Below are 14182 nucleotides of genomic sequence, written 5' to 3' on the forward strand. Positions count from 1 at the left end.
TTTCTGTCGAGGGCGGAAAGTTCAGGAATAAGGGTTGGGTTAGAAAACAAACACACAGATTTGAACCTCTGACCTGATCCCTGTACCGAGTCCACGGTGCCATCGGGGAGACCACCACACTGGTTGTTTCACATATTTAAAGCTGTTCAGTCCGTTAGTCATGTAGATTAGGACTGTTGGGGAAGGTATAAAAACAAAAGGCACATGCCGGATTCAAACTGGCAACCTAGCCTGTCACAACCCGTGTTTAAGACCCTCCATCCCCCTGCAACCCTAAAAGGCTGTTCTTTATTTGGCTCTCACCTCTTGCAAGCTCTGCCCACTGACCATTTGAGCTTTCATCCAACCATTCACATTTTTCCTCAGAACAAGATTGGCTAAGAAACTCTACTGCTGTGTTTAGATGGGCAGCCCAATTTGGATATTTTTTTTCAGGGACGAAAAAGTTCTGATGTGATTGTTCAAAAGACCAATTAGTGGGAAAAAAAATAGAATCAGGATGCCTGTCTAAACGCAGCCTACTTGGCCTTTTTATATAATGCATCCTCCTACTCACTTTGCCCTAGGTTCTCCTCAGATAATCATGATTATCACAAAGGAATTTCACAAAGTATTCACTGCAGAATGATGCATCTAAATACTTGTCAAACCTGTGTGTATTTGGTTTACCTAAAGGGGGATAGTGTAACACTGTTTTTAACTGTGTGTTTGAAGAGGGTAAAGGGAAATAATTGTGGGAAGAGGCTTACAAAATCAGCTTGTGAAAAGGAACAGATGGTGTAAAATTGAGGAGCTATCATTTTGGTCCCTTTTCTTTAGTCGATACTGATTAGTATTAACAATAGCAACTACATGTTTGCTTTGAAGACGTGACATGAGACAAGACTTTTAAATACGTTTGTTTGAAATGTAACCTTAATTTTACTAAACTTCACTGTGGAAAGAACATCCATATCTGAAACTTGAAAAAGAGGTACTATGTTGCTATAGGTACATATAAGAATACCTTTGGGGAAAACAATTTAATTTTATATCAACTACAAAACATTTTTAAAAAGCAAAACCAATGGAATCAAAATTAAACATTTAAAAAAAAAAAAAAATCTAAGGTCAAGGTCTCTCTATACTGCCCCATTAGGGAATAAGTCAAAGTTCAAGATGCGTTCAATGCATTTTCACATTGACGGGTAGGTATTCCTGCTTTTAAATGATCTAGATTGTCCTTACAACCATCACACAGCTTTCACTCATGCAAACAACGTGAGACATGCATGGGTTACTCACTTTGGTCAAGTTAATCCCTTATAGCATAATGACAGCATGTATTTTCATGTGCGTACAATGGTGAAGTGTAATTTTCTATTGCACGTATAGTATATGAATACACACGCCAATTAGTTCCATTGCCCAGTAAAGTGATTGCATAAACAGTGCAGCATGATGTCAGGATACTGTGCAGTAGAATAAATCAATAGGAGTAGCAGCAGTTGAAATAGTAAAAGATTGAGGCACAAAGTATGAAAATGCAATGCTACTTCCATTGTTGTAACACTATACTTAGGATTGTCAATGAAAGTATTATTAAAGATGCAACACACATCAGCAAAGTGTCAATAAGGAAATACATTTTGCTTCCTTATTTAAAAAAAACAAAGCACTGAATATTAAAGTCAGTTCCATAAATCTTTCCTGATTTTGCATGAAAACAAGTAATCAACAACTTACCATTAAAATTACTCTGGCTGCGTTTACACAGCCAGAGTGATGTGAAAAGATCTGATGTGATTGGTTAAAAGACCAATTAGTGCGAAAGAAATATATAAATTGGGCAGATATCACACATCTCTTTCTGCTCTTCAAGTCCCTGTACCGTCACACAACAGTCTCAAAGAAGACCATGGCTGTTGCCGTTGTTCATATACGCCTGAATGAAAATATTGTGAACTGTGTCAGTGACTTGGTAGACATTTTCAGTTGGGCTATTAGAATTCACCAAAAGTCTAATATACCAGTCAAGTCATTAACCATGGCAATGATGGAATAAATGATTAACAAATTATACAGATTTTCTGGCCAAACTCTTGAATAAATTGTTAGTGTATTGATTAAACTGAAGAAATCAAGTTAAGTTGAGAGAATGTGTGTGCTGGGTTGGGATGCAGTGTTAGTGCTCACCTGTTTGGCTGATTCCAGCAGGGAAGCTGCCTCAGCCTTGCCCATCTGCTGGACTGTCCTGTAGAGTGCACTCTCATGGTTCTGAAGCAGGACGTAGGGCTCGTCAAACTCCTGGATCATACCACCGCCTAGCACCTGAAGGCAGGGTCAAAGGTCAGTAAGTCAACCTGGCTGGACTGAAATTCTATGGGGTTCCCAAGCAGTTTCACTCAGGCCCCTTTCCAGCATTGGGAAACATCCCGTGCCCCCTGTCTATTTCTGTGGGCACAAGCACTATTCATGACACAAACTGTTCACACCCCTCTTGTTGGCGGAGAGAACATTTTGCAGGTTTAAAGCTTATTTCCTGCAATTCTATACATTATGCCATGGAATGGAGACATTTTTTTGCCATTTTAAAACTCAAACATTACAAAAAAATCAATAGGCAAAAGAATGTTAGCTGACATGGCCTAGTTGATCTGGACATTTTTGACAAGTTATAAATAGCTCTCTAAGGTCTGCAATGACTAACATGACAAGAGGAACTGATGATGCAATACCCAATTTCAAAATTGCATTTTTTATCTTGTGTGTGAGACAGATTGATCTACTTGAAGGTAAGAGCTCTCACCAGAATGCGGTCACTGTCTATGATGGTGTTGAGGCGGTGGGCGATGGTGAGCACGGTGCACTCCCTGAATTTGTCTCGTATTGTCTTCTGGATCAGCTCGTCTGTTCTACAGAGCCAGGACACAGTTCAGGAAAGAGACTCAACCAGGATAAAGAAACACCATCACGCTTTGCTTGACTACTAGATGCCTCCCAGTCGTAAAGCATATCAGCTGCCTCTGCTGATCAGCTCTAAAGGACAGACAGTGTGTCTGTGTGAGGCAGCTCTGTACCTGGGGTCCACGTTGGCCGTAGCCTCGTCGATGATGAGAATGCGGTTCTTCCTCAGGACAGCTCGGGCCAGACAGACCAGCTGCCTCTGACCCACACTGAAGTTGGAGCCCGACTCGGCCAGAACCGTTTCCATCTTATTGGGCAGCTCCTCCACAACAGACTTCAGCTGGACCTGGAGAGGAAACAGTTACTGGAGTAAGACCCCAATGCCACCAAAAGCACACATACTCACACACATTTACATACAGGTTAATATCTCGTTACTGTATCAATAGGAGTCTGAGGAGCAGTACCTCTTGGAGAGCGTTCCACAGGTCCTCGTCTGTGTGCTGGTGGAAAGGGTCCAGATTCTTCCTCATGGTGCCGGTGAAAAGCACTGGCTCCTGCAGAACAGAGGGGCCACAAACAGAAAAATGTAATAAGCTCTAATAGAGCCATATCTGAAAGAGAAGGACTAAGGGACAGAGCAGACACAGAAGATCCTCCCACTGTAGCTACAGTGCATTTGGAAAGTATTCAGACCCCTTGAATTTTTACACATTTTGTTGGTTTACAGCCTTAATCTAAAATGGATTAAATAGTTTTCCTCATCCATCTGCACACAATACCCATAATGACAAAGCGAAAAACAAGTTTAGACATTTTTGCAAACAAAAATATTATATACTGTACCAGTCAAAAGTTTAGACTCACCTACTTATTCAAGGGTTTTTCTTTATTTTTACTATTTTCTACATGGTAGAATATTAGTGAAAACAAACTATGAAATAACACATTTGGAATCATGTAGTAACCAAGAAAGTGTTAAACAAATAAATATTTGAGATTCTTTGAAGTAGCCACCCTTTGCCTTTGACAGATTTGGACACTCTTGGCATTCTCTCAACTAGGTTCATGTGGAATTCTTTTCCAACAGTCTTGAAGGAGTTCCCACATATGCTGAGCACTTGTTGGCTGCTTTTCCTTCACTCTGCGGTTCAACTCTTCCAAAACCATCTCAATTGGGTTGAGGTCGGGTGATTGTGGAGGCCAGGTCATCTGATGCAGCACTCCATCACTCTCCGTGGTCAAATAGCCCTGTCACAGCCAAAAGGTGTGTTTTGCGCCATTGTCCTGTTGAAAAACAAATGATAGTCCCACTAAGCGCAAACCAGATGGGATGGCGTATCACTGCAGAATGCTGTGGTAGATGTACTGGTTAAGTGTGCCTTCAATTCTAAATAAATCCCTGACAGTATCACCAGCAAAGCACCCCCACACCACCACCTCCATGCTTCACGGTGGGAACCACACATGCGGAGATCATCCGTTCAACTACTCTGCGTCTCACAAAGACACGCTGGTTGAAACCAAAAATCTCAAATTTGGACTCATCAGACCAAAGGACTGATTTCCACCGGTCTAATGTCTATTGCTCGTGTTTCTTGGCCCAAGCAAGTCTCTTCTTCGTATTGGTGTCCTTTTAGTAGTGGTTTCTTTGTAGCAATTTGACCACAAAGGCCTAATTCATGCAGTCTCCTCTGAACAGTTGATGTTGAGATGTGTCTTACTTGAACTCTGAAGCATTTATTTGGGCTGCAATCTGAAGTGTGGTTAACTCTAGTGAACTTATCTTCTGCAGAAGAGGTAACTCTGGGTATTCCTTTCCTGTGGCTGTCCTCATGAGAGACAGTTTCTTCATAGCGCTTGATGGTTTTTGCGAATGCACTTGAAGAAACGTTCAAAATTCTTCACATTTTCCGGATTGACTGACCTTCATGTCTTAAAGTAATCGACTGTCGTTTCTCTTTACTTATTTGAGCTGTTCTTGCCATAATATGGACTTGGTCTTTTACCAAATAGGGCTACCTTCTGTTTACTACTCAAACGCATTAAGAAGGAAAATAATTCCAAAAATTAGCTGTTAACAAGGCACACCTGTTATGTTAGATCCGGTTCCAGGTGACTACCTCATGAAGCTGGTTGAGAGAATGCCAAGACTGTGCAAAGCTGTCATCAAGGCAAAGGGTGGCTTCTTTAGAAGAATCTAAAATATTTTGATTTGTTTCACACTTTTTTGGTTACTACATGAATCCAAATGTGTTATTTCAAAGTTTCTCTTCACTATTATTCTACAATGTAGAAAATACTACAAATAAAGAAAAACATTGGAATGAGTAGGTCTGTCCAAACTTTTGACTGGTACTGAACCTTATTCAAAACCTTTGCTTTGAGACTCGAAATTGAGCTCGGGTGCATCCTGTTTCCATTTACCACCCTTGACATGTTTCTACAACTTGATTGGAGTCCACCTGTGGTAAATTCAAATGATTGTACATGATTTGGAAAGGCAAACACAAGGCAACACCCTGTCGTTCTCTACTAACATCAAGGCGGTGACCCGATCCTGTAGGTTCATGCTCTACAACATTCGCAGAGTACGACCCTGCCTCACACAGGAAGCGGCGCAGGTCCTAATCCAGGCACTTGTCATCTCCCGTCTGGATTACTGCAACTCGCTGTTGGCTGGGCTCCCTGCCTGTGCCATTAAACCCCTACAACTCATCCAGAACGCCGCAGCCCGTCTGGTGTTCAACCTTCCCAAGTTCTCTCACGTCACCCCGCTCCTCCGCTCTCTCCACTGGCTTCCTGTTGAAGCTCGCATCCGCTACAAGACCATGGTGCTTGCCTACGGAGCTGTGAGGGGAACGGCACCTCCGTACCTTCAGGCTCTGATCAGGCCCTACACCCAAACAAGGGCACTGCGCTCATCCACCTCTGGCCTGCTCGCCTGGTCAGGGAGGTGACCAAGAACCAGATTGTCACTCTGACAGAGCTCCAGAGTTCCTCTGTGGAGATGGGAGAACCTTCCAGAAGGACAACCATCTCTGCAGCACTCCACCAATCAGGCCTTAGTGGCCAGACGGAAGCCACTCCTCAGTAAAAGACACATGAAAGCCGACTTGGAGTTTGCCAAGAGACACCTAAAGGACTCTCAGACCACGAGGAACAAGATTCTCTGGTTTTATGAAACCAAGATTAGACTCTTTGGCCTGAATGCCAAGCGTCACATCTGGACGAAACCTGGCACCATCCCTACAGTGAAGCATGTTGGTGACAGCATGCTGTGGGGATGTTTTTCGAGTGGCAGGGACTAGGAGACGAGTCAGGATCACAGGAAAGATGAAGGGCGCAAAGCACAGAGAGATCCTTGATGAAAACTGTTCCAGAGCGCTCAGGACCTCAGACTAGGGCGAAGGTTCACCTTCCAACACAACAACGACCCTAAGCACACAGCCCCAGTCCATGCCACTCGAAAAACATCCCCACAGCATGCTGCCACCAACACTGCAGGAGTGTTTTCAGGACAAGTCTCAATGTCCTTGAGTGGCACAGCCAGACCCCGAACTTGAACCGGATCTAACATCTCTGAAGAGACCTGGAAATAGCTGTGCAGCGACGCTTCCCATCCAACCTGACAGAGCTTGAGAGGATCTGCAGAGAAGAATGGGAGAAACTCCCAAAATACAGTTGTGCCAAGCTTGTAGCATCATACCCAATTAGACTTGTGGCTGTAATCGCTGCCAAAGGTGCTTCAACAAAGTACTGAGTAAAGGGTCTGAATACTTTTGCAAATGTCATATTTCAGTTTTTTTTATTTTTAATACATTTGCAAAAATGTCTGAAACAGTTTTTGCTTCATTATAGGGTATTGTGTGTATATTGAGGGGGGAAAATGATTTTATCAATTTTAGAATAAGGCTGTAACGTAACAAAATGTGGAAAAAGTGAAGGGGTCTGAATACTTTCCCGAATGCACCGTACCTGAGGTATGATGGACATCTTCTGGCGCAGGTCATGAAGGCCGATCTCGGAGGTCAGAACTCCATCGATGTAGATCCTGCCCTCTGGCTCTGCCAGGCGGAAGAGGGCCGATATCAGGGAGCTTTTCCCTGCACCCGTCCTGCCCACGATGCCAACCTTCTCTTTGGGCCTGAACATGGCCTTCATGTCCTTCAGGACCACAGGTCCATCTGAGCTGTAGGAGAAGTTCACCCGGTCAAAGGTGATGAGGCCTTGGCTTGGCCACTCAGGAGGAGGATGTTTCTGGGTTTCCCAGGGTGCTTCACTCTCCAGCTCTGTGTACTCCACCACCCTCTCTACTGATGTCATCTGAGGACGGTGAATAAATTACCATATCAATTAAACAAACCTGGTTCTAATCTCGTCTACCAGCCCACTCTTTGAGACTGGGAACGTGATTGACCTTGGTCTTATGATAGTATGGCTTCTAAATTATAAAACTTTACAGAACTTCAATAATCCTCACCCTGTTTTCTTAAGTGAGCTGTTTCAGCGGAATATTCCTGAATTACAGGATGCAATTAAAACCCTTTGATTCCAATGAATCTTATTTCTACAGGTCACTGGCGCAGATCTCTGGGTTTGATTATTTTCTCTGTGGATATTCATTCCCAGGTAAAATCCTTCACATATTGTAAAAGGGCCTGGGGAGCAGAGGGATGGACAATAGTTAGGACTTTGATGTGATCTTACCATGTTCTCCATCTCTGCACTCTGACGAATGGTCCATTGGAAGTTCCCAAGAAGGGTGACAGCGTAGGACAACACCAAACCCACAGCTCCTGCCTCCAGCCCTGATTAGAACAGATAAGAACATCTACTCAATTAATTGGCTACATAGCATGTCATCAACCAGAAGCCATGGATTACAGGCAACATCCGCACTGAGATAAAGGCTAGAGCAACCGCTTTCAAGGAGACGGACACAAATCCGGACACTTATAAGACATTCCGCTACGACCTCAGACGAGCCATAAAACAGGCAAAGCGTCAATACAGCACTAAGATTGAATCCTCTGGCACCCGTCGGATGTGGCAGGGCTTGCAAACGATAACGGATTACAAAGGGAAACCCAGCTGCGAGCTGCCCAGTGACGTGAGCCTACCAGATGAGCTAAATGCCTTCAATGCTCGCTTCGAGGTTAGCAACACTGAATCATGCATGAGAGCACTAGTTGTTCCAGACGACTGTATGATCACGCACTCCGTAGCCGATGTCAGTAAGAACTTTAAACAGGTTAATATTCACAAAGCCCGCAGGACCAGATGGATTACCATGTGTACACAAGAGTTTATGCTGACTAGCTGGCAAGTGTCTTCAATTATATTTTCAACCCCTCCCTGACCTAGTCTGTTTATACTTATTTCAAATCAGACCAGCATAGTCCCTGTGCCAAAGAACGCCATGGTAACCTGTCTGAATGACTATTGCCCCGTAGCACTCACATCTGTAGCCTTAAATGCTTTAAAAAGCTGGTAATGGCTCACATCAACACCATCATCCCAGACACCCTGTACCCATCCAATTCGCATACCACCCCAACAGATCCACAGATGACGCACTCTATTGCACTCCAGACTGCCCTCTCCCACCTGTACAAGAGGAACACCTATGTGAGAATGCTTTTAATTAACTAGAGCTCAGTGCTCAACACCATAATGCCCTCCAAGCTCATCACTAAGCTAAGGACCCTGGGACTGAACACCTCCCTCTGCAACTGGACTCTGGACTCCCTGACAGGCCGCCCCCAGGTGATGAGGGTAGGCAACAACACATCCAACCCACAACACATCCAACCCACTGCTCATGACTTTAACACCATCATTAAGTTTGCTGAAAACACGACGGTGGTAGGCCTGATCACAGACGACGATGAGACAGCCTATAGGGAGGAGGTTAGAGACCTGGCAGTATGGTGCCAGGACAACAACCTCTCCTAAACATCAGCAAGACAAAGGACATGATCGTAGACTTCAGGAAACGGAGGGCTGAGCATGCCCCCATCGACAGAGCTGTAGTGGAGCGGGTCGAGAGTTTCACGTTCCTCGTTGTCCACATCCCTAAGGATCTATCATGGTCCAAACACCGACACAGTCGTGAAGAGGGCACAACCATGCCTCTCCCTTAGGAGGCTGAAATGATTTAGCATGGGTCCTCAGATCCTCAAGTTCTACAGCTGCACCATTGAGAGCATCTTGACTGACTGCATCACCTCTTGATATGGCAGCTGCATTGGCTTCCAATTGCAAGGTGCTACAGAGGGTAGTGTGTACGGCCAAGTACATCACTGGGGCAGAAATCCCTGCCCCTCAGGACCGCTATACTAGACAGTGTTAGAGGAAAGCCCTAAAAATTGTCAAAGACAATGTCATAGACAGTGCTTGCCGTGCAATAGCAGAAAGAACAAACGATGCTGGAACCAACAGACCCTTGAACATCTTCTACCCCATGCCATGACTGCTAAATAGTTAGTCCGGGTAGCTATTTGGCTAACTATTTAACTATCTGCATTGACCCTTTTTGCACAAGTTCTTTGACTCATCACATACGTTGCTGCTACTGATTATTATCTATCCTGTTGACAAGTCACTTTATTCCTAGTTATTTGTACATATCTACCTCAATTACCTCGTACCCCTGCACATCGACTCGGTACTAGTACCGTGTGTATATAGCCAATTTATCATTATGTTTTAATTATTACATGGTGTTATATACTTATCTAACATTTCTCTATGTTATCTCTGCATTGTTGGGAAGGGATTTATTTTATTTCCTTATTAACCTGTTAGGGCTAGGGGGCAGTATTTGCACGGCTGGATAAAAAAAATGTACCCGATTTAATCTGGTTACTAATCCTACCCAGTAACTAGAATATGCATATACTTATTATATATGGATAGAAAACACTCTAAAGTTTCTAAAACTGTTTGAATGGTGTCTGTGAGTATAACAGAACTCATTTGGCAGGCAAAACCCTGAGACATTTTCTGACAGGAAGTGGATACCTGATGTGTTGTATTACCTTTAAACCTATCCCATTGAAAAACACAGGGGCTGAGGAATATTTTGGCACTTCCTATTGCTTCCACTAGATGTCACCAGCCTTTACAAAGTGTTTTGAGTCTTCTGGAGGGAGATCTGACCGAACAAGAGCCATGGAACGATGATGGCCCATTAGACACCTGGCGCGAGTTCATGTTGGGTACCCTCGTTCCAATACGTTATAAAAGAGTATGCATTCGTCCACCTTGAATATTATTCATGTTCTGGTTAAAAAAGGCCCTAATGATTTATGCTATACAACGTTTGACATGTTTGAACGAACGTAAATATATTTTTTTCCCCTCGTTCATGACGAGAAGTCCGGCTGGCTTAGATCATGTGCTAACAAGACGGAGATTTTTGGACATAATTGATGAGCTTTTTGGAACAAAACTACATTCGTTATGGACCTGTGATACCTGGAAGTGACATCTGATGAAGAGAATCAAAGGTAATGGATTATTTACATAGTATTTTCGATTTTAGATCTCCCCAACATGACGTCTAGTCTGTATCGCAACGCGTATTTTTCTGGGCGCAGTGCTCAGATTATTGCAAAGTGTGATTTCCCAGTAAGGTTCTTTTTAAATCTGGCAAGTTGATTGCGTTCAAGAGATGTAAATCTATAATTCTTTAAATGACAATATAATATTTTACCAATGTTTTCTAATTTTAATTATTTAATTTGTGGTGTTGACTTGACTGCCGGTTATTGGAGGGAAACGATTTCCTCAACATCAATGCCATAGTAAAACGCTGTTTTTGGATATAAATATGAACTTGATAGAACTAAAAATGCATGCATTGTCTAACATAATGTCCTAGGAGTGTCATCTGATGGAGATTGTAAAAGGTTAGTGCATCATTTTAGCTGGTTTTATGGTTTTGGTGACCCTGTCTTTGAATTGACAAAACATTACACACAACTCTTGTAAATGTACTGTCCTAACATACTCTAAATTTATGCTTTCGCCGTAAAACCGTTTTGAAATCGTAAAACGTGGATAGATTAAGGAGATGTTTATCTTTCAAAGGGTGTAAAATAGTTGTATGTTTGAAAAATTTGAATTTTGACATTTATTTGGATTCAAATTTGCCGCTCTTGAAATGCACCTGCTGTTGATGGAGTGCACCACGGGTGGGACGCTAGCGTCCCATCTAGCCCATAGAGGTTAATTATGTTTCTTGACATAGCTTGGAAAACTGTTTGGCCCCAAGTGTAATACAAATTGTTGCTCGGTAACAGGCAATGAGCCAAAGAATTTGAGCAGAAAGATTATCCAACCTTGAATTCCATTTTTATATGTCATCATATATAACCAACATTGTGTAACAGCTTATGTAATGGAGTAAGGGGCCCCTTAAGGCACTGGTCAAAAGTGCACTACATACTGAATAGGGTGTGACATTTAAGCAATAATAATTCAACCTCTTACCATCTCTGAGGAAGAGGCAGCCGAAGGCGGTGACAGTGACAAAGGCCGCGCAGATTCCATCCAGTCGGAGAGCGAACCAGCGAGAGGTGACCAGGAACAGGAACCAGGACTCTGTGTGCAGATCCTGATGAGCGTCAAAGGTGTTCTGGAATCTCTCCTCGGCTCTGAAGGCTCGGATCGTCCACAGACCTTGGAGGGACGAGGACAGGTGGGAGAAGACGGGACTCCGAGCTGCAGAACACAGGAAATACATCAACACACACACGCCTGCAGACACAAAAGGAAATCACATACATTAATAGAGGAAATTGTCTCTTGCCTCCCCTAACTGTGCCAGTCAGTCCTGTCACTCACTGGTGGACTCCAGGCGTTTGACGTCCCGTGACGTCTGCAGGAAGTAGCGCCTCAAGAATAGGAATATGATGAGTAGAGGAACCACAGGAATGAGGATCCAGGGCATGACTGCCGCTGCCACCGCCACCACGCCGATATTCTGCAGGATCAACTGTGGAAAATCGGATGCACCCCAGGAGATATGAAGAAAAGATTTATAGATACTGGATTGGGAAATCTATACAGTGGGGGAAAAAAGTATTTGATCCCCTGCTGATTTTGTACGTTTTCCCACTGTCAAAGAAAGGATCAGTCTATAATTTTAATGGTAGGTTGAGAGACAGAATAACAAAAATATCCAGAAAAACGCATGTCAAAAATGTAATAAATTGATTTGCATTTTAATGAGGGAAATAAGTATTTGACCCCCTCTCAATCAGAAAGATTTCTGGCTCCCAGGTGTCTTTTATACAGGTAACGAGCTGAGATTAAGAGCACACTGTTAAAGGGAGTGCTCCTAATCGCAGCTTGTTACCTGTAAAAAAGACACCTGTCCACAGAAGCAATCAATCAATCAGCTTCCAAACTCTCCACCATGGCCAAGACCAAAGAGCTCTCCAAGGATGTCAGGGACAAGACTGTAGACCTACACAAGGCTGGAATGGGCTACAAGACCATCGCCAAGCAGCTTGATGAGAAGGTGACAACATTTGGTGCGATTATTCGCAAATGGAAGAAACACAAAAGAACTGTCAATATCCCTCGGCCTGGGGCTCCATGCAAGATCTCACCTCGTGGGGTTGCAATTATCATGAGAACGATGAGGAATCAGCCCAGAACTACACGGGAGGATCTTGTCAATGATCTCAAGGCAGCTGGGACCATAGTCACCAAGAAAACAACTGGTAACACACTACGCCATGAAGGACTGAAATCCTGCAGCGCCCGCAAGGTCCCCCTGCTCAAGAAAGCACATATACATGCCCGTCTGAAGTTTGCCAATGAACATCTGAATGATTCAGAGGACAACGGGTGAAAGTGTTGTGGTCAGATGAGACCAAAATTGAGCTCTTTGGCATCAACTCAACTCGCCGTGTTTAGAGGAGGAGGAATGCTGCCTATGACCCCAAGAACACCATCTCCACCGTCAAACATGGAGGTGGAAACATTATGCTTTAGGGGTGTTTTTCTGCTAAGGGGACAGGACAACTTCACCGCATCAAAGGGACGATGGACGGGCCATGTACCATCAAATCTTGGGTGAGAACCTCCTTCCCTCAGCCAGGGCATTGAAAATGGGTCGTGGATGGGTATTCCAGCATGACAATGACCCAAAACACACGGCCAAGGCAACAAAGGAGTGGCTCAAGAAGAAGCACATTAAGGTCCTAGAGTGGCCAAGCCAGTCTCCAGACCTTAATCCCATAGAAAATCTGTGGAGGGAGCTGAAGGTTCGAGTTGCCAAACGTCAGCCTCGAAACCTTAATGACTTGGAGAAGATCTGTGGAGTGGGACAAAATCCCTCCTGAGATGTGTGCAAATCTGGTGGCCAACTACAAGAAACATCTGACCTCTGTGATTGCCAACAAGGGTTTTGCCACCAAATACTAACTCATGTTTTGCAGAGGGGTCAAATACTTATTTCTCTCATTAAAATGCAAATCATTTTATAACATTTTTGACATGCGTTTTTCTGGATTTTTTTGTTGTTATTCTGTCTCTCACTGTTCAAATAAACCTACCATTCAAATTATAGACTGATCATTTCTTTGTAAGTGGGCAAACATACAAAATCAGCAGGGGATCAAATACTTTTTTCCCCCACTGTATCTGCCTGCCAAAATACATAGATGTTCCCCTCTAGGGCTATAAACTCACTTACCTGACTGAAGTCAACAAAGGTAATAGGTAACATGGAATCCAGCTGGCAAATGTCCTTAGAGAACCTGTTGAGAATTCTCCCTGTGACAGAACAGGAGGACGTAATCTACTGGGCAAAAACTGGATTGAATCAACGCCGTCGCCCATGTCATTTCAACAACAAAATTCAATGTGTTGGTGATTGATCAACGTGGAAAACTGATTTGGATTTTTAAAAAGCCATCAACGTGCTAAGAATGCTATATTTGGATGACTATTCCCTACTGAAATTTGGCCTCTAGGTATCCTCTGTAAGGCCAGAGGTCACCATAAATCAGGTCTTAGTTACTGGTATCTGGGCCCCTGAGCCATAAAATCAACCATGGGTGTCCTAAGCCATTAAGACATTTAAATTGTATAGTCTATTCAACCCCAAGGTCTCAGCCTTGATTTAATGCTTCGGCACCAGACACGGAAGGATGAAACAGCGAACAGGTAAGGCAAGAGTATTTAGTTCCGCCCTCTCCTCTGGAGGGGGAGAGCTTTGCGGCAAACTTCTTAGAGGACCGTTTGTCTTTCCATGTGCATATGTCTGTCTATTAAA

General features: G+C 43.5%; 1 protein-coding gene across 2 annotated transcripts in view; it reads right to left on the reverse strand.

Annotated features, from left to right (window-relative positions):
* Positions 1–1007: 1007 nt before the first annotated feature.
* LOC106574545 (ATP-binding cassette sub-family C member 4) overlaps positions 1008–14182 on the reverse strand; it is a 57498-nt gene continuing 44323 nt past the window's right edge. The window contains exons 20-29 of one of the 2 annotated variants that reach the window (XM_014150502.2): positions 13601–13680; positions 11740–11890; positions 11386–11616; positions 7597–7697; positions 6865–7212; positions 3354–3443; positions 3060–3232; positions 2789–2894; positions 2176–2310; positions 1008–1924 (exon numbers count right to left, since the gene is read on the reverse strand). In XM_014150502.2, coding sequence (XP_014005977.2) covers positions 1886–1924; positions 2176–2310; positions 2789–2894; positions 3060–3232; positions 3354–3443; positions 6865–7212; positions 7597–7697; positions 11386–11616; positions 11740–11890; positions 13601–13680 — 1454 coding nt within the window. In that variant the 3' untranslated portion in view covers positions 1008–1885. Of the gene's footprint in view, positions 1925–2175; positions 2311–2788; positions 2895–3059; positions 3233–3353; positions 3444–6864; positions 7213–7596; positions 7698–11385; positions 11617–11704; positions 11891–13600; positions 13681–14182 lie in introns of those variants that run through there. The other variant, XM_014150503.2, reaches the window with a different exon arrangement.

The sequence above is a fragment of the Salmo salar genome, chromosome ssa16 (genome assembly GCF_905237065.1).
Source record: "Salmo salar chromosome ssa16, Ssal_v3.1, whole genome shotgun sequence".
Classification (NCBI taxonomy): Eukaryota; Metazoa; Chordata; class Actinopteri; order Salmoniformes; family Salmonidae; genus Salmo; species Salmo salar.